The sequence below is a fragment of the Phyllostomus discolor genome, chromosome 2, assembly GCF_004126475.2.
Source record: "Phyllostomus discolor isolate MPI-MPIP mPhyDis1 chromosome 2, mPhyDis1.pri.v3, whole genome shotgun sequence".
Classification (NCBI taxonomy): Eukaryota; Metazoa; Chordata; class Mammalia; order Chiroptera; family Phyllostomidae; genus Phyllostomus; species Phyllostomus discolor.
In genome coordinates, this window is record NC_040904.2 from 188,631,120 (window position 1) to 188,651,885 (window position 20,766).

Sequence of the window (20,766 nt, forward strand, 5' to 3'; positions counted from 1 at the left end):
GGACTTTGCACAAGCTGCCCTCTCCCTCAGCATTTAGCCCTCTCCATTTAGCTAACTCCTGCCCATCCTTCAGGGCTCAACTTAAAGAATAGTTTGTCAGGGATGCTTCCTTGACTTTCTAGAATAGGTTTGCTTAGTCTTCCATGTGCTTTCACAACACTTTGCACTTTTTCATTGTCAAATTTAGTTATTCATATGTATTTGTTTAATGTTTATCTTCCCTACTAGAATGCATGTATCATAAGGATGTTAATATATTCACTTCACTCACGTCTGTATGCCCAGTGCTTTGCCAATGCCCAACACATAGTCAAGTCTTAATAAATAGTCACTGAGTGATTGAAAAACAGCTCTTCCTAGTTAAAGATTCAGTTTCAATGCCTTATAAGCTAAACATGCATAGTCGATATATTTGTGCTTTTGTTAAGACTTTTGGCTTTTTTCCCATATTATAAAGCTTTTTATGTACACAATACACTTCTCTCTTCCTCTTTTTTTCTCTTCCCAGTGATGTGTCATAAATTGTATTTTTATTGGGTGAGGCCCAGGTAATCTCCTTGTTTATAACTCTGACCTTTCTGTGAGCAAACACACAGAACGAACTTTGGTTTATCTCCTACCATAATGTAGCTGCTAATTATTGGCAAGCAGGCTGTATCCTATGGTCCATGTGACCAGTGAGGTATGACCAGAAAGGAACGAGGGACCCAGCTAGAAGCTGTCTAGCTGGAGTTCCTGTCTCCCTAAAAGCCCAGAGTAAAGCAACTGAGCACAAGGAGTATGGTTCTGAGGTGAGCAAGGTCATGAAGACACCACTGTTGGGCTTGGCTTTGTGGTCACTGCTCCTCTGTCCAGCGCTGATGATTTGGACCAGCCCAATGAGCCGGAACTGCCACAATGGCATCTACCAGATCAGCGTCCTGATGATGAATAACTCGGCCTTCCAAGAGTCCCATGAGAAGCTGAGAAATGCGGTGAACGAGGGATTGAAAATAGTCAGAGAGCGTCTAATTAATAGTGGTAAGAATATGTTAAAACGGGTCCTCCTCCTCCCTGTTACAACCTTTGGGGTTGAAGTGTTGCTAAGTGAAGACTTTGTGTTCTTTGCCTGATCACCAACTTTCTCTAAGGGTCTTCCCCACAACTCCTTTCTATCTGAAGGCACTACATTCCCAGATGGAAGGATCTGAGCCTTCACCCATACTCTGCCCTGCTCTGGGAATGGCCTGACTCAGGGAATGCCAGGTGTTTGCAGCAGTGAAATGCCCCAGACAGCATTGCAATAAAAACCGGATTTACTACTCAGTTCCAGGGAGGCATCATGTTTCTTCCTGCAGCTGCTCAGAGGCCAGATCGGTTCTGGACCTGAGATTTCACAGGGTTACCAGTCAAGAAGATGAATAAACAGAGTCAAATTCATACAGATGCTGAATCTTTCTCTGTGATTTTTAATCCATCTATTCGCTCTTTACATCTTTGGTGACTATTATTATAAGACATTGTCAATATAACAAATTTTCAAGCAAATTCAGCATTGCAGTCCTTCATTATATCTTTTAATTATTAAAATAAACTTTACAACATTAGATAAAATATGCAGAATAAAATATGTAAGGTATGAGAAAAATTACCCCTGATAATTTCTAGCAACCTGGATATTTCTAATGTCTTTTAAAATGTTTCTCAGTTTCTTATTTTTTAGAAACATAGCTGGGATCACTGTGGAGTACAAACAATTTTCTATCCTTCTGATTTCACTTTACATTATTCTACAGATGATTTTTTATAATTGAATAATCTTCATAGCATCATGAGACTAGAGGTGTAATATTCTTTGGAGTAGATATTCTCCTAAATCATTTAATAATTCCCTATTGTAAGATATTCCATTATTTTTAATTTCTCATGATTATCTTATAAATACCACACTAAACATTTTTGTGTATATATCAATAGCTTTTTTTAACTCTTTGAGACTAGATTGCCAGAAGTATAATCACCAAGTCAATGCTTTTTGATGCATCTTAATGGTTATTTATGGTTTTGAGGAGGGTATATCTTAGTTTTCTGTATTTAAAATGGTATGGTAATAATAACAACAGGTATTATACACCATGTGTGTGTAATAAGTTACTTCTGTGCAATATACATTTCTTCAATCCTGTCTGAGACTGTACTCAGATGTAAATAGAGAAACTAGGTCACTTAATAAAATCCCCTATTTATCAAGGCAACATGTAGTAATGGAAAGAACCCTTGATTTAATTGTTGTTTGGAGTCCCTGTTGAGTCTCCTTTTGACCCTGGGTGAGTGGTTTTCCTTTGTTTCTTTGAGTCTTGGTTTTCTTGTTTACTGAATACCTGTCATGTGCTAGGTAAGATATATAACCTGTTTAATCCAAGCTCTGTAAGACTGGCATTGTTGAAACTTTCATAGCGGAGGTTTAATAACTTTGCTGAAGTCATACAGGTTGTCTGTTTAAAATGAGATTCAAACTCATATCTGTCTAATTCCAAAGAGTATATCTTGTCACACTGTAAGACCTTTACTCACCATTAACTAACTTTCTCACCAAAATAAAACAGTGGAACATTGTGGTTAGAAGTGGAGATTTAGAATCAAGCAGATCTTTGTTCATATTCTAGCTTTTTATACAACTATTTACCATGGGCAATGTCAAGGAAATATTTAAGTTTTCTGAGCCTCATTCTTCACCTACAAAATTACAATAGGTAATAGTTACCTCATGTGGGTATGGTGTGAGTTAAAAGAGTAAATTTATTAAAGTCCCTACTACACTGGCTGAAATAGTAAGAACTCAGTGAATGGCAGTTGTTTTGGTTGTTGTCACTGTTATTGTTGCTCTTGAGGATGTTAATGTTGTAGTTGTTGCTAAGCTGTTGCTCTTGTTAGAATAAGTTACCAGGCATATAAAATAAATAATATAGTGTATCAGTATGGTCTTGATCTCTGAACTCATATAAACTGAATGTAAATTCCTACTCCATCATTTACTAACTGAATGAGTTATTTACTCTCTCAAAGCTTCACTCATCTCATTTGTAAAGTAGAGTTATTAATGGTGAGGTTGTCCAATAGATTAAATGAGAAGAGAATTTTAAGGGCAAGAAAGCATAAACAACAGTGCTCAAATTTTTTGCATTTGGTGATGCACTTTGTTGAATGGATGTTCATGCATAGTAAACTCAAGAAGTATAAGTTATGAGGGAAAGATAGGTTCATGGTTTAAGCGTATTGAGCATTATTATTTGGAAAAAATTTTAAGACAATATACTTAAAGGCTAAATAGAAGAAAATTAAGAGTTCAAATGTCATGGGTGATATCTAAATAAATGAGATCAATATTTTTTCCTAATACTTAGGAAACCTTTGTAAATGTTGAAGAATAGATAGGATTTGATGGAAAACATGAAAAAAGATTGCTTTGATCTTAGGACATTAACTCCTCAAGGTTGTGTGTCCCGTGGCTAAATGCACGCACCGGGTCCACGCCCTCTGTGTGCTGTCATGTGCTCAGGGGTCCCTTTCCTAGACTCGGGCACTATATCCAGATTCACTTTGGTACGAGCCCTCCTCAAAGCTCTAGCTAGAAGACAGAGGGCTCTGCGATCACCCTGCATTTTACGGCATTCCACTTGTTCCCCCAGGACTGACATGCCGTGGTACGGCGAGAGTGCAGGCTAGAGAGGAATGAGAGCTATACTCGGGGTAATTGTTTATGTCAAAAACTAACCTTTGATTTGTCATTCTACAGAAGCCATTCCATTTTCTGAAAAATGTTCAGTATTCTCTTGAGAGATCTTTTGTGAGTTGGGGTGATGAAAGGGATTCAAAAACAAAAGAGCTCACATAACCATAAAATGTTGAGAGGCAGCAGTGTACTGTAGTATGTTCTATGGAAGTGGCTCTCAAACTTCTGGTCTTAAGACCACTTTACACTCTTAACAATAATTGTTGAATCTGAATAGCTTTTTTATGCAGTTACATTTATCAGCATTTACTGTATTGAAAATTAAAACTGAGGAATATTTTAAGTATTTGCTTATTGATTTATTTAAATAGCAACTATAGACATTTTGTCAGTTACCATAAATAAAATTTCTTAGTGTAGAAAACCCATCTTTATCAAAAGCAAAAATTAAAAGTAGGTGGGAAAGTGGTATTGATTTACATTTTTTTGCAAATATTTAATGCTAGGCTTAACAGAAAGTGGCTGGATTTTTATATCTGCTTCTGCACTTAATGTGTTGCAATAGAAAATATTATGAAGCCTCTGAAAAACTCCACTATATGCTCATGAGTGGAGGAGGGTGGACAAGAAATTTAAAAATGTCTTAATGTAATTATGAGAATATTTTCCACCTCCTGGACTCCCTGAAAGGGTCTCAGGGTACCTCAGGAATCAGTGGCCACACTTTGAGAACTGCTGTTCTCTACACCAGATTGATCAGGTTCTAGAATCAGAGTGCCCTGGGTTCAAAACCCAGCTCCACTCCTTGCCAGTGTGTCCCCTAAGGAAGTTCATCTACTTCTCTATACCTCCATTTTCTCATTTTTTAATTAGGAATGGAAATTATAGATTAACATCATGGGATTCAGGAGAGAATTTAGAGGAATAATGCATGCAAAAATCCATAGCCACTAAGCACCTAGTAACAGATCATCCAGTTCTAGTCTGTGAATAAATGGGTGAGAAATGGGCCCCAGAGGTAAAAATCACTTGTCCAAGTTCACACTCTGTAAGATGTTGGTTCCCCTCTTCCTATACCCTGTGCAGTAGTTATACTTGATTTTGCCATGGTTGTCATGAACTGCCTTGACCCTAAGATTTTTAAGTAGGTCATCTTCAGTGTTCTTTATAGCAAGAGATGTTTGACGGGAAAGAGCTAGCTTATACATTAACAACAAAAGTGTGACCATCTTCCCAATGCTCCATTTTCATCATGTGACCATGAATTGGTCTCCACTTCACCTCGTGACTCCTCTTGCTACTTTCCAAGACCTTCTCCACCCCAGTTCCTTATTGCTTCCCTGCATGCACTCTCCCATTCTTCTAGGTCTACCACACATTATTCTCCTGGCTTCGTATACCCTATATGTTCCTGTTGTTGTGAGAATTAACTAAGATAATGGATATAAAGGGCTGGCACATGGTCGCTACCCCCACTACATCTTCCATTAACTTTCTCTGACTGGCCTTACTAAACTGACCTATTTGGCTAGTCTTACTGAACAAAGTATGTTCTGTCATCTCTGATTTAGATCTCTTACTTAAAAAGTAAAGAAGAGATAAAATGCTCCCTAGTTGGTAGACACATATCTGAGGGGGCTGTAGAAGTGCAAAGACTTTCCGTTTTCTGAAGGAACAGTTCTAGATCTTTTAAAAGATTCTAATTTGGTGGTCTAGTTTCATTTTTTTTGCGTGTACCAGTCCCATTCTCTCAATATTATTTATTGAAGAGGCTATTTTTTTACTCCATTGTATGCTCCTGCTCCCTTTGTCGAATATTAATTGACCATAGAGACACAGGTTTATTTCTGGGCTCTCTGTTCTGTTCCATTGATTTGTGTGTTTGTTCTTATGCCAGTACCAGGCTGTTTTTATTACAGGGACCTTGTAATATAGCTTGCTATCAGGTATGGTGATCCCTCCTACTTTGTTCTTCTTTAGAAAGATTGCTGAGATTATTCGGGGTTCTTTTTCCTTCCATCGTCAAAATGAAAAGGGAACCAACTGTGTGGGAGAACATGTTTGCCAATGATACACTGGACAAAGGTTTGATCTCTGAAATATGTAAGGAACTCATGTGACTCAAAACCAGGAAGACAAACAATCCGATTGAAAAATGGGCGAAGGACCTGGACAGACACTTCTCCAAGGATGACATACAGAGAGCCCAGAGATATATGAAAGGATACTCAGCATCACTAGCCATAAAGAGAGATGTAAATTAAAACCACAATGAGATACCTACCATTTCATACGAGTCAGAATGACCATAATTAACAAATCAACAAACAACAAGTGTTGGAGAGGATGTAGAGAAAAGGGAACCCCAGTGCAGTGTTGGTGGGAATGCAGACTGGTGCAGCCACTGTGGGAATCAGTACAGAATTTCCTCAAAAAACTAAAAATGGAACTGCCTTTTGACCCAGTGATTCCACTGCTGGGAATACACCCTAGGGATCCTGAACCACCAATCCAAAAGAATTTATGTGCTGGTATGTTCATAGTAACACTTTTTACAAAGAAGTGCTTTTATAAAGCAGCACTTTTTCCAGACAAGTGCTAGAAACAGCCTAAGTGCCCATCAGTAAATAAATGGATCAAGAAATTGTGCTATGTTTACACAATGGAATACTATGTGGCAGAAAGAATACTATGTGGCAGATAAGAAAGAATTCCTATCATTTGCTACAGCATGGAGAGAACTGGAAAATACTATGCTTACTGAAATAAGCCATATGATCTCACCTATAAGAGGAATCTAATGAACAAAATAAACTAATGAACAAAATAGAACCACAGGCATGGAAACATAGAACAGACTGACAGTGACCGGAAGGGAGGAGAGGGGATAAACCCAGGTGGAAAGAAGGGAAAGGGACTATCAAAGAACATGTATGAATGACCCACGGGCATGGACAACAGTGTGGGAATTGACTTCTCTTCTTAATAGAAAGAGGACTGTGGGAGTGGGGAGTGGGATGGGCAGAGGAGGGCAAAGGGAGAAAAATTGGGACAACTGTAACAGAATAACAATTTTAATAAATAAATACATATAAACATACAAACATACATAAAATACTCTAATTTGGGCCCTGGCCAGTATGGCTCAGTTGGTTGGAGCATCGTCCTGTAACCAGAAGGTTGTGGGGTTGATTCCCAGTCAGGGAACATAGCTAGGTTGTAGACCCATCCATGGTTCAAGCACGTGTGATTCCTAGCCCAGGGTCTAGCCCTAGCCCTGGCTGGGGGGCAGGACTCCTGTATGGGAGGCAACCAATCAATGCTTCTCTCTCACATCGATGTTTCTCCCCTTTTTGTCTCCCTTATTCTCTCTCTCTAAAAGTAATGAAAAAATGTCCATGAGTGAGGATTAAAAAAATGTTAAAATATTCTAATTTGGATGCTCAGAAGAACAATAACTTCTTTTGCTGATATTTCTTTAAAGGAATTAAAAATTATTACATTTGACAAACCTGGTTTTAATCCCATTTTGTATGTGAGTCAACCACATAGAGAAATTCAAATGGCTTGTGCGAGGACACATAAAAAATCACTCATACTGCCAGACTAGTGGCTGAGGTTCCATGCTTCCTATATAAAGGTTTCACAACATTAAGGACATCTCTGCTTAGGAATCAGGGATGTGTCCTGAATATTTTTTACTGCAAAAAAAAATGCAAGAGAAAGTGTTTGATCAAACGGTCCTGCTATCTCTTTATTGCCTTCCTAAATGTACTGCCTAGCAATACCCAGGGATATTAGCATCGATGCTCTTGCTTCCATCTGATGATGGCCCATTATTCAAAGTTCCTGAGCCAGGTGGATGGGTAGAGCTCACTTTGGCTGTCATCGCTTTCCTAACACTTCCCAGACCCACATAAGAAAGTTGCTGAGTCTAGAATTATGAAAATAGGATGAAGAAAATGAAAATGTTCTACAACTGAATTGTGGGGTGATTGCACAAATATACATATGTATGTACTATGTACATATATATAAATATATATGCTGAGAATCATTGAATTGTACACTTAAAATGAGTGATTTTTTATTTGATTTATTTATTTTATTTTTGGACAGAGGGGAAGGGAGGGAGAAAGTGAGGAAGGAAAACATCAATGTGTGGTTGCCTCTCATGTGCCCCCTACTAGGGACCTGGCCCACAACCCAGGAATGTACCTTGACTGGGAACTAAACCAGCAATTCTTTGGTTTGCAGGCCCACGCTTAATCCACTGAGCCACACCAGCCAAGGGAAAATGAGTGATTTTTATGGGGTAAATCATACACCTCAATAAAGCCGCTGAGACAGAGAGGCAGACAGACGCAGAGAGACAGAGACAGAGCGAGCAAAGAAGTGACAGGGACTAATATAAGAACTCAGAACTCAAATAGTGGTAGACCTGAAAATGGATTTCTGTAGCACAAGATAAATTTTACATCTGGTATAAACTGAAAAATAACACTCGTTTTCTATTTTTCCTCATTTCTGAATGACAGGCATAAATGTGACTGTGAGTGCTTCCTTTATCTATTCAGAGGGCCCGATGTATAAGTCAGTTGACTGTCGGAGCAGCACCTGTGAAGGCCTCGAACTACTCAGGAAAATTTCAGTAAGTATCTGCCTTTGTAGATAGAGCTCACACCCTCTTGTCGAAGGACAGCTATAGTGTAAACTTGGGTGGCATCTCTCATGTCACCTCTACCCATGCTGCCAAGTGGTGTAAATGCAGGGTATTCTAACTTTATTCCCATATAGTTCCCCAGTGATGAGGGCCCTCCAGGAATCCAGGAAAGTGGAAAGAATCTTAGCTATGTACTATCAGTACACTTTCAGTGGTGTGGAGGGAAATTATTTCATTTTTAAAGCTTTAAAAAATGTTAAATGTCGATACTAACTGGTTTGCCTTCGCGGCCCTCAAGAAATACTTGAGGTGCCCTGTTAAAAATATATTCTGAAGCCCCACAGCAGAGATCTGTTTCAAGTCATCACCATGTATGTGGTTACATAAGGCCTGAATCTAACTTTAAAGTAATAACTGTAATGTCAAAGGACAGATACGGGAAGAGAGAGGGATTCATGCCTAATCCCTCTTTCCATTCCCAACCCCAACCAGAGCTTTGAGAAATTTAAAAAGTTTTCCAAGCTCTCTAGAGACAAGCGGGTGTGTGAGACACTCCCTTTACTACAGATATCTAAAAAAAGCAACAAGGCTTTCAGTGAAGGAGGGCACTGGGCACAGAGCCACGGTTCCAAAGCTTTACTCACTCACATCACACGGACGCCGCACCCATGCCAGGAGGAGCGGCTGATTACAGCAATCGTCCTCAATCTCGGGAGGACAAGGAGTGAACCAGGAGAGTTTATATGCTTCTTCCCAGAATCTCTACAGAGGGAGGTATGACCTAGTTCTCTAAAATCAAGAACAGGATGTTTCGAATCGCATTCCCCTTGAGAAACAGTAGATAATAAGATCTGGGGTCACCACCTGGTCACATTGCATTTGTTTAATTTAGCCCGACTTTGTAGCTCTCCCTAAAACTTGCCCACTCCCCCCACCAGAGCACCTCCAAATCTAGTTTCTCCCTAACGTGGCCTCCAGATAGTGCATATGTCCCCATCCACCAGGCCTTCTTCCTCCGCTCTGCATGCCCCTCTTGATAAGAAACACAGGTTCGCTGTGGTCAGCTCACTTCCGATGGAATACCTTTCCCTCCATCCACAGCACCACCTCTCTCAGGCCTCTTCCTCCCTTACCTGCCCCTTCCTGGCCCAAGGCACCATATGTTGCTCCTTTCTGCTCTGCATCCTAACATCTTTGTTTTTCCTCTGAGAGGACATGTATTAAAGCTGGGGACAGTGAAACAAGGAGGAAGGGCCTAGGATAGAAGAAACTACTGGAGAGAGCCTAGGGGGTGCTGCTTTGGTGCTCGACAAACATTATGGGAAAGAAGGGAGCCAAGGCTGGACAGCTGTTAGCCCATTGGAAAGTCTGAGAAAGGGGGCCTTGGGAACAGGTGCAGGGGGTAGACTGGGACAAGCTACTGCTGCCCACTGCTCCCCTAGTTGCAAGACTTGTGGGGCCCCTTAAAGTTTAGGAGATGCATGCCTGTGGGGGAAGAACGGGGACTGGGGAAGGGAGAAAGGCATGATGTCCCCCCTGGAGTGAGAGCGTGTGCCCATTCTAACATCCTGAGTGGTCCACTTTGTAACCGTCTGGGAGCCTTCCCCTGGCCACTTCTTTTCTGTCCTTTGATTCTTCTTCTATTTTTATTTATTTATTTATTTATTTATTTATTTATTGTTTTAGTTTTAGGGATTAGTTTTCTTTTCTTCTTCTTCTACAGACTACAGGCAAAATGGGCTGTGTCCTCATGGGGCCCTCGTGTACATATTCCACCTTCCAGATGTAGTAAGTAGTTAGTTTTATTGTTTTTTTTTAATGTCACTGTGAATTGAAGTCAAGACATGACATCAATGTTTAAATGGTTTATCAAACAGCATTCTAGTCAAGGCAACACCAACAGGTGTTGGGGGCACTCGTATTTTGTCACCTTTCTTAAAACCCTCATCCTCTCATCCAGGCAACTCTACCTTTGCTCAGTGTGGGGTGAATGACAGTAGCTGTTCAGGTTCGGTTACTAATATCTGAGCTGGAGAGGCAAGCTGGTATAGGCAAAAAGTCAGAGTCCTGGCACGAAACAGAAAAGACAGTGCCCTTGGATAATTTGACGGGCTTAACTGCAGAAGTTTTCACAAAAGTGTAAGCAGAATGGACAGAGAAGCAAAGGAAAGAGTGGCCCCCTAGAGCATGAACAGGGGCTGTGTTACCCCGTGGGCTGTAAGAGCAAGGAATGCTGCAAGGCACTGATTTCGTAGTGTTACTTGAGGGTTATAAGTAACATATTAAACAACTTTGCACAATGCCCTTATCAACTTAGAAAGGAGCTCTCAATATATCTTATAATGAAAAGACTTCTCTCTCATTGGGACAATCGCCTTCATCCTTCCCATTCATTAAGGCTCATCACCACAAACACTTCGTTATGCCAGGGTACACCTTTCCCCATCAAAATCCCTTTCATGTGCCTTTCTTTCACGTGTTACAAACTTCCCCTGAATCAACAGTGACCCCTTGCCTGCAATGAGAAAACTGTGCTAAGGAACCCCTTGCAATAGATTTGGGGTAAACTTTAGACCTCTGAAATTTCTGTTGCAAAGTGTGCTTCTCATACCCAGCTCTGCAAACAGACTCAGATGCTCAGGCTACTGCCCAGCATAGACACACCACAAAAGCACTTTCTGAGCGCATCTTCCATACCAAAATGCAGACAAATGCAGAAAATCACTCTTTCTTGCACTCATTCCCAATTGTCGTCTTCTCTGACCACTTATTGATAATGCTGTAGAATATGCCCAAAAGGAAAGGAAGATTGAGAAAACTGACTCACCACCATGTATGAGGACTTGTTATATGCAAAGAAGCATTTAGTTCTATTGGAATAGGAAGAATTAAGTAAAACAGAGTCCTGCCTGGATACATAGAGAAGGTGACAAGGACACTGATGACCAGTACAAGGCAGAGTAAGATAGGTTCCTTCAGAGAAATTCAAAGAAAATGCTCTGAGGGCACAGAAGGACATGGTCTTCTCTGGCTGGGAGAGTTAGGCTTCTAGAAGGGAAAGACTTCACCAAAGGGGTGGCATATAAGTTGCTGGTTGAAGAATGGGTGATGCATTTTAAATGGTAGAACTGGGGGACAAGCATCCCAGCCTGGCAGAAGGAGAAGTAAGTGTAAAAGCAAAGAAGCAATAAAGTGTAGAAAATTTGTTGAACTCTGTACTAACTGGTGTGCAAGGGATTTATAGGAGAACACTAGAGATAAAACTAGAAAAATTAAGTAGGGCCATATTTGGGAGATCATGAGTTCCAGGTGAAAGAGCTATATTTGATTAGGTTATCACTAGATTACCAACTGGATTAGATAATTTGTTGTGTTTAATTAGATTAAGTCCTATTTCATTAACTGTAAGTTTGAGCAGGGGAAGTACCATGAGAAGCAGCTCAACTCTGGAAGAACATGGACAACAGTGTATAGGAAAGCCTGAAGCACACAGGGGGGATGGATGACAGTGGGAGGGGCCTGTTCAGCGTGAAGCACCTGACACAGACAGGGAGGTAGCTTTTAAAGATATTTAAAGGCGGCATCAATAGTATTCGATAACTGTTTGGATGTTGGGGTGAAGGTGGAAAGTAGTCAAAAAGGCTTCGAGATCTCAAAACACTAAAAGAAATGGGAAAATCCGAATAAGGGACAGTTTTGAGAAGTAAAAATAAAAGATCAGTTTGGCTGTGAGCATGGGGAGTTTGAGAGGCAAGCAGAACACTCCGTGTAACCCTTTCAGTGAAGCACTGAAGATGGAAGGGGGTGCTGTTGTCCATCCTTTGTCAAACACATGCTGAGCACCTACATATCTGAACCGGGCCAGCTGAACAAACATGCTGAGGTGTGCAAGCAAGACATGGTCCCTGACTTCGAGGAGCTTGCAGTCTAGTGGAGGAGACAGATACTCACCCAAAAGGTCATAGGTATCAAGGAAAGTTTTCCTGATGGATAAAGAGAAATTTAATCTGGGACCTGAGGGATGAGTAAGAGTTAGCCAGGCAGAAGGGCAGGAGAACAGCATTCCGGTATTTGTGAGGCCCCCATGGAGAACAAAGCTTGATATGTTTAAGAGACTACAAGAAGGCCATGCACTGAGCAGAGGAAGGAAAACTCTAAAATCTTTAGCTGATGTCTGTCTCCAAGGTAGTCCACAAAAGAACTGGAAATAAAGCAACAAATCAAGAAAAGAGTGTAGAGGGCATCCTTTTGGACTTGACAATTGTGGTGGCTACAGAAGCCTATCCTCTATTTTCTTAACCCTACTCCCCAAAGTTTGTATGTCCCAGCCTGGATATTATGAGAGCCCAAATGAAAGGTCCTTTCAGAATAAATCAAAGTAACCAAGCCACAGATACATGAAGACACCTAGCGTGTTCTTAGAACATAGCATAGGCTCAATAAACACTTTAAAATTCACCTGTGTGGGAGGGACACCTACATAAAACATCTGCTTGAATGATCCTGTTTCTTTCTTATCGTTTATACCCACACACTGAAACAGGTTAAGGAGGGATCTTATTTGTGCTACTTAAGTTAATCCTGACATTGATTTCTCTCTTACCTCTTGGCATAGCCTTGACACAGATTTGAACTATCCCATGATTTCAGCTGGAAGTTTTGGATTATCGTGTGACTACAAAGAAACTTTAAGCAGGCTGCTGTCTCCAGCTAGGAAGTTGACGTACTTCTTTGTTGAGTTTTGGAGGGCCAATAATTTGCCATTCAAAAAATATTCCTGGAACACCGCATATATTTTCAAGAATGGTACTGAGACTGAAGAGTGCTTCTGGTAAGCAGAATTATCAACATGCTCTGGCACTTGCCACGGAGAGAAACCAGAGACTGGTGGCAGGCCCCTGGTTATTATCAGATGTACCTTCCATCTGTGCCAGCGTTGGGAGTGGACACTAGCCTCCTGTCTTACACACAACTAAAGCAAAGGGGGCACAAGAAACATAGTATCGTAAATCTAATCAAGCATGTATTGCATTTTCAACACTCTTCCTAGTTTTCGAAGTACCTTCAACAAAATTTTATTGATTTCCCCCAATAAGCCCTCTGAAGAAAAGAGAACAGGTACTGTTGTCCCCATTTTACAGATAAGGACAATGAAAACCAAAAGTTAATGCTTTCATATTACTCTGCAAAATATGATACCAGAGAATATGCAATCTACCTATACCTGCAATTAGTTAGAAATCATTTCTCTTTTAGCTTTGCAGAAGAGTAAGGTGGGGGTGGGGTGCAGAGAACAGGAAAATGGGCACCATTGCTAAAATGAAATTGCAAGGTTCGCTCACCTTCCGCAAAGGTGGTACAGAGAATCCTCTGGGTTATTATGGATGCCTCCAGGGTGCGGCTCAGCTCTGTAGTATCCCCACGTAAGCACAGAGAAGACTGAAGCAGGGCACCACTGGGACTGTGCACCTAGGCAACATGAACCCAAAGGCCACATCCTGGAAATGCTGGGGTGAACTTAGAGCACCCTTAAGTTCCTTTCACACAGGAGGAGAAATTATTCCTATCAATTTAGAATTTTTTTACTGTAGATTCAAAGGTGTCAACTTATCTGGGTTGATGGGGCTGATTTATAACACAGAGGAGAGAACCTTTCTTCTGCGAATAGCAGGAAGACATTATAAGGGACGCACCAAATCTCTATGTGTATATATACATGAAGATTCCCTAAAACTTCCTCAATACTTTCAGTAAATTAGATGCCCTCAATCATGGAGTATATTATCTACTGTGCTAGTAGTGGAAATGAATTTTAGATGAACAAGTCCCAGGCAGATCTGTAAACAATTAGCAAATGGCATGGAAGGTGGTGAAGCTTGGAAGCATGGAAGGTGGTGAAGCATGGAAGCTGAGCCTTATAGTTCCTTATAGTTTCTGCCTTGCTCTCTCCGTTCTAGGTACCTCAATGCTCTGGAGGCTGGAGTTTCCTATTTTTCTCAGAACCTTAACATCAAGGAAGTGTTGAGACATGAGAAAGACTATCATGAAATCTTAATGAACCACAATAGGAAAAGCAATGGTAAGAAAACACAAAGATGATATTTTGCCAGCTTCTTTCTCACAACTACCACTTCCTTAGGACTCATTCAACAAATCTACCAGACAGGGCTGTCACCAGCCCCTCACTGTATTTTGTATCCTTTGAGAGATCTGTAGTTGCATGCCATTCCATTACACTGTTTCTTTTGTTCATCAAAACCTTATCCCCTGAGACAAATTAGAAGAGTGGTATTGAGCAAATATATTAACTTCATGAAAGTAAAGATGATGTTAAAATCCACCTTTTGTAAACCAAAATGATATCATAATCCACCATCACAGTAAACTGTTTTTTTAAAGTTCGCCTCAATCCAGTATATTATTGGATTTGTGACAATTCCTCAAACATTGGGCGCCCAGCTCCCCTTGTGACTAAGAGGATATGTCTACTGATACATGGCATCAGGCAATATTACAAAAGTAAGCGAAGTATCTCACCTGCCCAATGATCTCAAGTTACAGGTCAAGTGTGAAAAGCTAATGGGATAAGGTCATACTCCCTAAATTACTGGGTGATTTGCTCCCCTTTCCACATAATCCTCTTTACAAATAAGAACATACCAAGAGTAAAGGAATCAACTGTGGTGGTTTCCGATGGGAACACACCTGCTGGGCAGGATTGCCTGGTATACGCAAACCATGATCTACTGTCATTATTAAGCATTTACCAACTGAAGAGCCTACATTTGTAAAACATGGGCCAACATATGAGAAAAAAAGAAGTATTAAATTATGCATATCCCTAAAGGGTTTACAATTCACCCGGGCAACAGGATATTTAAAAGATCTAATGAAGTGTCCTGCAGCTCCTCTGACTCATGAGGTCATGCACTGGGAAGTCCAGCTGCAACCATGGGATCAGACTGTGCTCTGTCACTGACGTCACTAAGACTGAGTTCTGAGCTAAGAAGCTACAAAGCCTACGAGAAAAGTTGCTTAGGAGAGCTTCATAAATACTCACATCAACTTATACTATATCTTTTCCAACCACTTCACAAAAGGTGAGATGACAACAGTTATCAGTGAAAAGAGTTTTCATAATGACTCCAGCCTGGTGCAATGGAATAGGCACTGAACCAGATTCATAAACCTGGAATTGTTGAGCCATCTGTGTCATCTACTAGTTCTTCAGCCCTTGGATATTTAGGCCTCAGCTTCCTTAAATCAATCAAATTAAGGGAATGGACAAGACCATCCTTTTTAAGATTCCATCTAGCTCTACTCTGACACTATGACTATAATTTTAAGAAAGGGAGAGGTGGTAATTTGAGGAATTGGTGTTAATCTTAAAACAGTGAAGCACAGACACACTGGCTTCAAATTCAGGCACCTGGTTCCCTCCCCGTTTGTGCACAGACCGTCGTATATTTCTCTCCTTGTCTTGCTCTCTCTCCTTCAGTGATTATTGTGTGTGGTACACCAGACACCATCAGCATCCTTCATGGTGGCCGGCAAGTGGCTGAAGACACTGTCATTATCCTGGTGGATCTATTCAAGTAGGTACAATATTAGAAAGAACTTTTTCCTTCAGAAAAAAATAAGGACTTCCAAAAGACATATTCTCTTTTCCTTTGCTTACCGTAGCCTCATATAGGATTCAATGTGATGATAATATTTTAGCCTGTGTTTTGCTCCCTTTTTATTATGTCCTCATTCTTATTTAATTATTCATGGCCTTAGTAGAGATATATGCCTTTGACATCACTATCACGTCTAAATACCGAAGTTTTATGGAACTCCATTAAACCCACCTGTCTATTCATCCTGGTGAGCAGCCTGATTTAAAAGTCTTTTCCCAGGCAGCAATAAATCAACTCATAGCCCAAAAACATTATTTTGAGAATGTGTACCATGTCTGTGCCTTCAGTTGCTAATGGCCTTTGATCCTAGATTATCTTTCCTTCAGTCGCCTTTGACATGAAAAAGCTCCAGTTAAATGAGTTTGATTTACAGTTATTCTTTACCTATTGTGGCATAGTCACTGGGTAGTGATCTTTTCCTCTGCATTTCTCTGGAACTGAAGAGGGAAAATTCTAGAAAACAGAAATCACTTTTTATCACGTCCCTCATTTTACCACTCATTTTTTAATGTGGCAATCCGCAAACCAATCGTGCCAAGGCAATGTCTGAGTCAGATTAAGCTGACAGAGGGGTTCGCTGGTGTGGCTGTGTGCTCTTTGCCCCATCAGCTAGATCATATGACTTCACTTATCTGGCTGGACCATTAATCATTACCTGTCTGTATTCTGACCAGAAGCTATTATCCTTTCCCACATTTGCCTCGTCATTTCAGCCACACTAAACATACTTTTAACAGTGTTAAGAGAAATTAAGTATAGGAAATGCAGGCCTGTTTGAACACAATTGTTCTTGTAGATAATTTGATTGACCAATTTAACTTTTTAGCTGCAGAGTATAGGGATGAGGGCAAGTTATCAACATTTCATTCCTACACTCACACTGAAAACTGCTTGCAATAACTGTTTTGCTCTCTGGAAGGAGTCTTCAGTGTAGTCAAGTTGGGGTAATTTTGGTTTTAGCAAATCCTCAATCAACTGCCAAAGTGTTGGCAGTCCTTTGCCACAATTCCTGAAGGACACCTGGCTGTGTTTTGGGAAAATTATGAGATTCACTTGAAACTAGACGTAACTTGAGTTCAAATTCTAATGTTGACACTTCTGGCTCATTAGACTTTTGAGTATTACTTAGTGGTTTAAGACTAAGTCTTCTCATTTGTAAAATGAGAATAAAAATGCCCATTTTATAGGGGTATTTTAGATGTGATAATACAAGCCAAATATTCAATGCAGTCCTCGGTTCAGAGATATGTTCACCTACTGTTTGAATATTAAGTGATGGGTAACCGAGTTACAGCAGTTCAAACGTGTTAGATTCTTGGCCTACTAAAACAGTCAAATGAGTAGGAAGCTTAGATACCATTTGTAGCTCAATCTCAGACATTACTGAGAGTCCACAATGTGCCAAGTATTATCCTGGGGTTGAGGATACGGGACCAATAAGCAAATGTCAACAAGTTTACAGTGTTGGAGAAAATGTTTAGCCCTTCCATTCTTACGTTTCACCATCTGAAAAGTAACTTTAATTCATAAAATTTCTATCATATCTTATCATCTCAAAATTATTATGAGCACTTAAGGAGAAGAATGTTCCCAGGTATAAACCAAGGGTCATTAAGTCCTGAAAACAAGCACTGGCTCACATGCCCAGAGCCCAGAAAAGTAGTATCTATTTTCTGGTCTCCCTCTCCCTTTGTGTATGTTAAGCACAGCTGCCTAAATTTTCGTGTTCAACTTAGCAGGGGTAGAAGAAAGGCAGTTTATCTGGAGAAAGTAGAAAGACTTGCAGGTTACTAGAAAAAATGAAATGCTTTAAACTATTTCAAAGCTGATCTTAGAGTTTATGTGAATTGTAGAAGGTCCATCTCTATTTTTGGAGGAACCTAATTTTCATGAAAAAGTTGTGCTTTTTATTGCAGTAAGAACTACTTCCAGGACAATGTCACAGCCCCTGACTATATGAAAAATGTTCTTGTTTTGACACTGAGTCCTGAATATACCAACTCAAATATCTCTTTTACCCAGGATCCCTTACCGGTAAGCTTCATATAAATATATTGTTGTTTTCTTTGTCAAGGTTAAGATATTGTTCCACTGTTTGAGACTCAAATTCCAAGATGAGCTGTTAAAACTCTTACTATGGGTCAGTGTGTTCAGCTTCAGACCAGCACAAGAATACACACTTCTGGAACATCGGAATGGAAATGACAGAGTAGGGAGATAAAAGAAGCCTTGCTAACTTGGGAGAGATAGAGATTTAAAATGTCAAATAAATGAGGCTTTCCTGCATCCTAAAGCAATTTTCTGCTGGCACTGAAATCAAAATTCTACCTTTAGATATGTATGTGGAGGTGGGCACAAGTAGGTATACAGTTGTTCATATGGAAAATGCCATCATTAATAAATAATAATACAAATATAAACTCTGTTTTGCATACTCACAACTATAAACCCACTTGTGCCCATCCCTGTATTCCTAAGTTAAGCCATCGTCCTCTATTGTGATTAGGTTAACGATTGTCCACATTTGTCCAGGAGAGTCCTGGTTTATGCTTCTTATCCCAACATTCCATTTGGTTTAGCATTCGTACCCCCAAAAAGACACTCTAATTGGACATCAAATCATAATCACCTTATTCTGATGCGGGTCCCTGATTCTAACACCACAGCAGGCTTGGTCAGTCAATGCACCTTAGTGTGTTCCAATTCATCAGATGCAGTCCACCCTCTGAGACAGTGAGAGCAGGTTTGGAGCGGGAAGAGGAGGGAAGGTGCAGTTCTGAGGACCCTGAACAGTCTGGGGGAGGGCGAGCAAAGGCCAGGCCCAAAGAGTTCTACAAGGAGAGTTGCGTACCTTTGAAAGTAGCACAGTTTTTCCTAGACTAAGAGTTCTAAGCCCTCTGTTTCACAACCTTGACAAAATTAGGGGCTACATCTCCTTTTGGGTGGGGCTGGATCTTAACTGGGGTTTTTTAATCTCGTGAAATAATTTCAGCAAAAGACACTGAAACTAATGAGAGGTGTTTTATTTTTTCCTTTTTCTATTGGATATTATGTAGCATACTTCAGGGTCTACTATTCAGGTATCACTTGTACAGGTTCTAGGCTCTGGCAAAAGTGTGATCCTCCACAGGTGGGCAGTCCAAAATACCCAAGCTGGCAGAGTTCACTTGGTCTCAGTGGGGCATGGAACTTTAATCCAGAGCTGAACCCTGTGAAGTCCGGCATGCAACTGTTGCAGGGGAGTTCTGAGCCTGTCTTTTGTGTTCCCCTGGGCAGACATTTGTGGCCTGAAGCAACACCCAGTCAGAACTGTCTGCAAAGCAAGTTCAGCAGCATTGTCCAATCAGACTCCCCCTGCCCCATTCAGGATGCTCCAAGGCAGGGGGATATTTTTATGGTTGTTGTCTCTTACTCTTTACTGAAAACATGGAACTACAGGTATTATTTCTGGATAAAATACTGTAAGAATTATGCAAATACTCTATGTTATCCTTCCCCGTTGGAATGAAATATTTTGTCCTCAGGGGAAGGGAGTACAACTGTTTTCAGTTACCACCTGAAAGGCAGTGGCTCAGTTCACTGATCCCAAGAGAAGAGAGAATTGTGACACAGGCATAATAAAGAATCCCACCCCAAGGAATATATTTTCCAAAATTCTCCTGTAATGCCATTTCTACAATTCCCCTAATATTCAATTACCTTTGTAGTTACCTTGCTGACCCCAAGAACATTTTGCTCCGGGCTGAAGATCAGAAACTCTTTTTTGAAATTCATTTTACAATGTTTCCCCCCTCATTCAGGAAATGAATTACTTTTCTCGTGCCTATGCAAATGGAGTCTTGCTCTTTGGACACATGCTAAAGATATTTCTTGAAAATAAAGAAGATATTGCCACCCTCAAATTTGCTCAGGCTTTCAAGAACATCACTTTTAAAGGTACTGGTCACCTAAGAGCAAACAACAACAACACTTAACTAACACTTTCTACAGAAAGCTGAAGAAATATGGACTTTGTGGATGGACTTGGGGAAACAAAGAGGGGCTTTGGCAATAGATGAATCAATAGATAAATATCTTTGAACTTAATTGGAAGCAAACATCATTGTGTAGACTTTGAAGGTGCTATTACCAATAACTAGACCCCAGTTTATGCTTTAGAATTTCAGAATCTTTTAATATGAAAGAAAGAGCACCTTGCTAAGGCCCTGTAGTTAGGAACACACTCATCACAGGTTTTTGAGCTGTGATGTCCTGACTGTGCTTGGAGATTAGCAAGAAGAAAAATATCTGTGGTGTGATTTGGGTCTTTCCATCTTTCTATCTTTCAGAGATCAGGGACCCTTGTTACCCCTCTAACTCAATCATTATACCATCCAAAATTCCTCAACACATGTCCTGAACTATAGGGATCAGCATGTCCTTTCCACACAAGCTCCTATTGAAACTCCTTTCATTTCCCAGATCTCACCCAGATACTATGAAAAAATTTCTTTTTAGATTAATGTGTGTTAGATAAAAGCCAAATGAGAGTTGACTTCTCTAACTTGTCTTAAGTCCTTACCCTGAAAAACCTTTTTTTATACTGAAGAGTGAGGCTCTTGTTAGCTTCAGAGGGTGGCAGACACCCAGCCCTAAAGCTCAAGGGCTTCACCAATGTCTATAGAGCATGACAATGACAGGAAGAGATCACTTCTGCTCCCCTGAAGAAGCAG

The 20,766-nt window shown here is 40.4% G+C and overlaps 1 protein-coding gene across 1 annotated transcript in view; it reads left to right on the top strand.

The window, feature by feature from the left end:
* Positions 1 to 615: 615 nt before the first annotated feature.
* GUCY2C (guanylate cyclase 2C) overlaps positions 616 to 20,766 on the top strand; it is a 65,231-nt gene continuing 45,080 nt past the window's right edge. The window contains exons 1-8 of the mRNA XM_028532971.2: positions 616 to 1,020; positions 8,251 to 8,363; positions 10,099 to 10,163; positions 12,991 to 13,206; positions 14,333 to 14,454; positions 15,874 to 15,970; positions 17,971 to 18,088; positions 19,855 to 19,990. Of these exons, the coding sequence (XP_028388772.1) occupies positions 804 to 1,020; positions 8,251 to 8,363; positions 10,099 to 10,163; positions 12,991 to 13,206; positions 14,333 to 14,454; positions 15,874 to 15,970; positions 17,971 to 18,088; positions 19,855 to 19,990 (1,084 nt within the window). The 5' untranslated portion in view covers positions 616 to 803. The remainder of the gene's footprint in view (positions 1,021 to 8,250; positions 8,364 to 10,098; positions 10,164 to 12,990; positions 13,207 to 14,332; positions 14,455 to 15,873; positions 15,971 to 17,970; positions 18,089 to 19,854; positions 19,991 to 20,766) is intronic.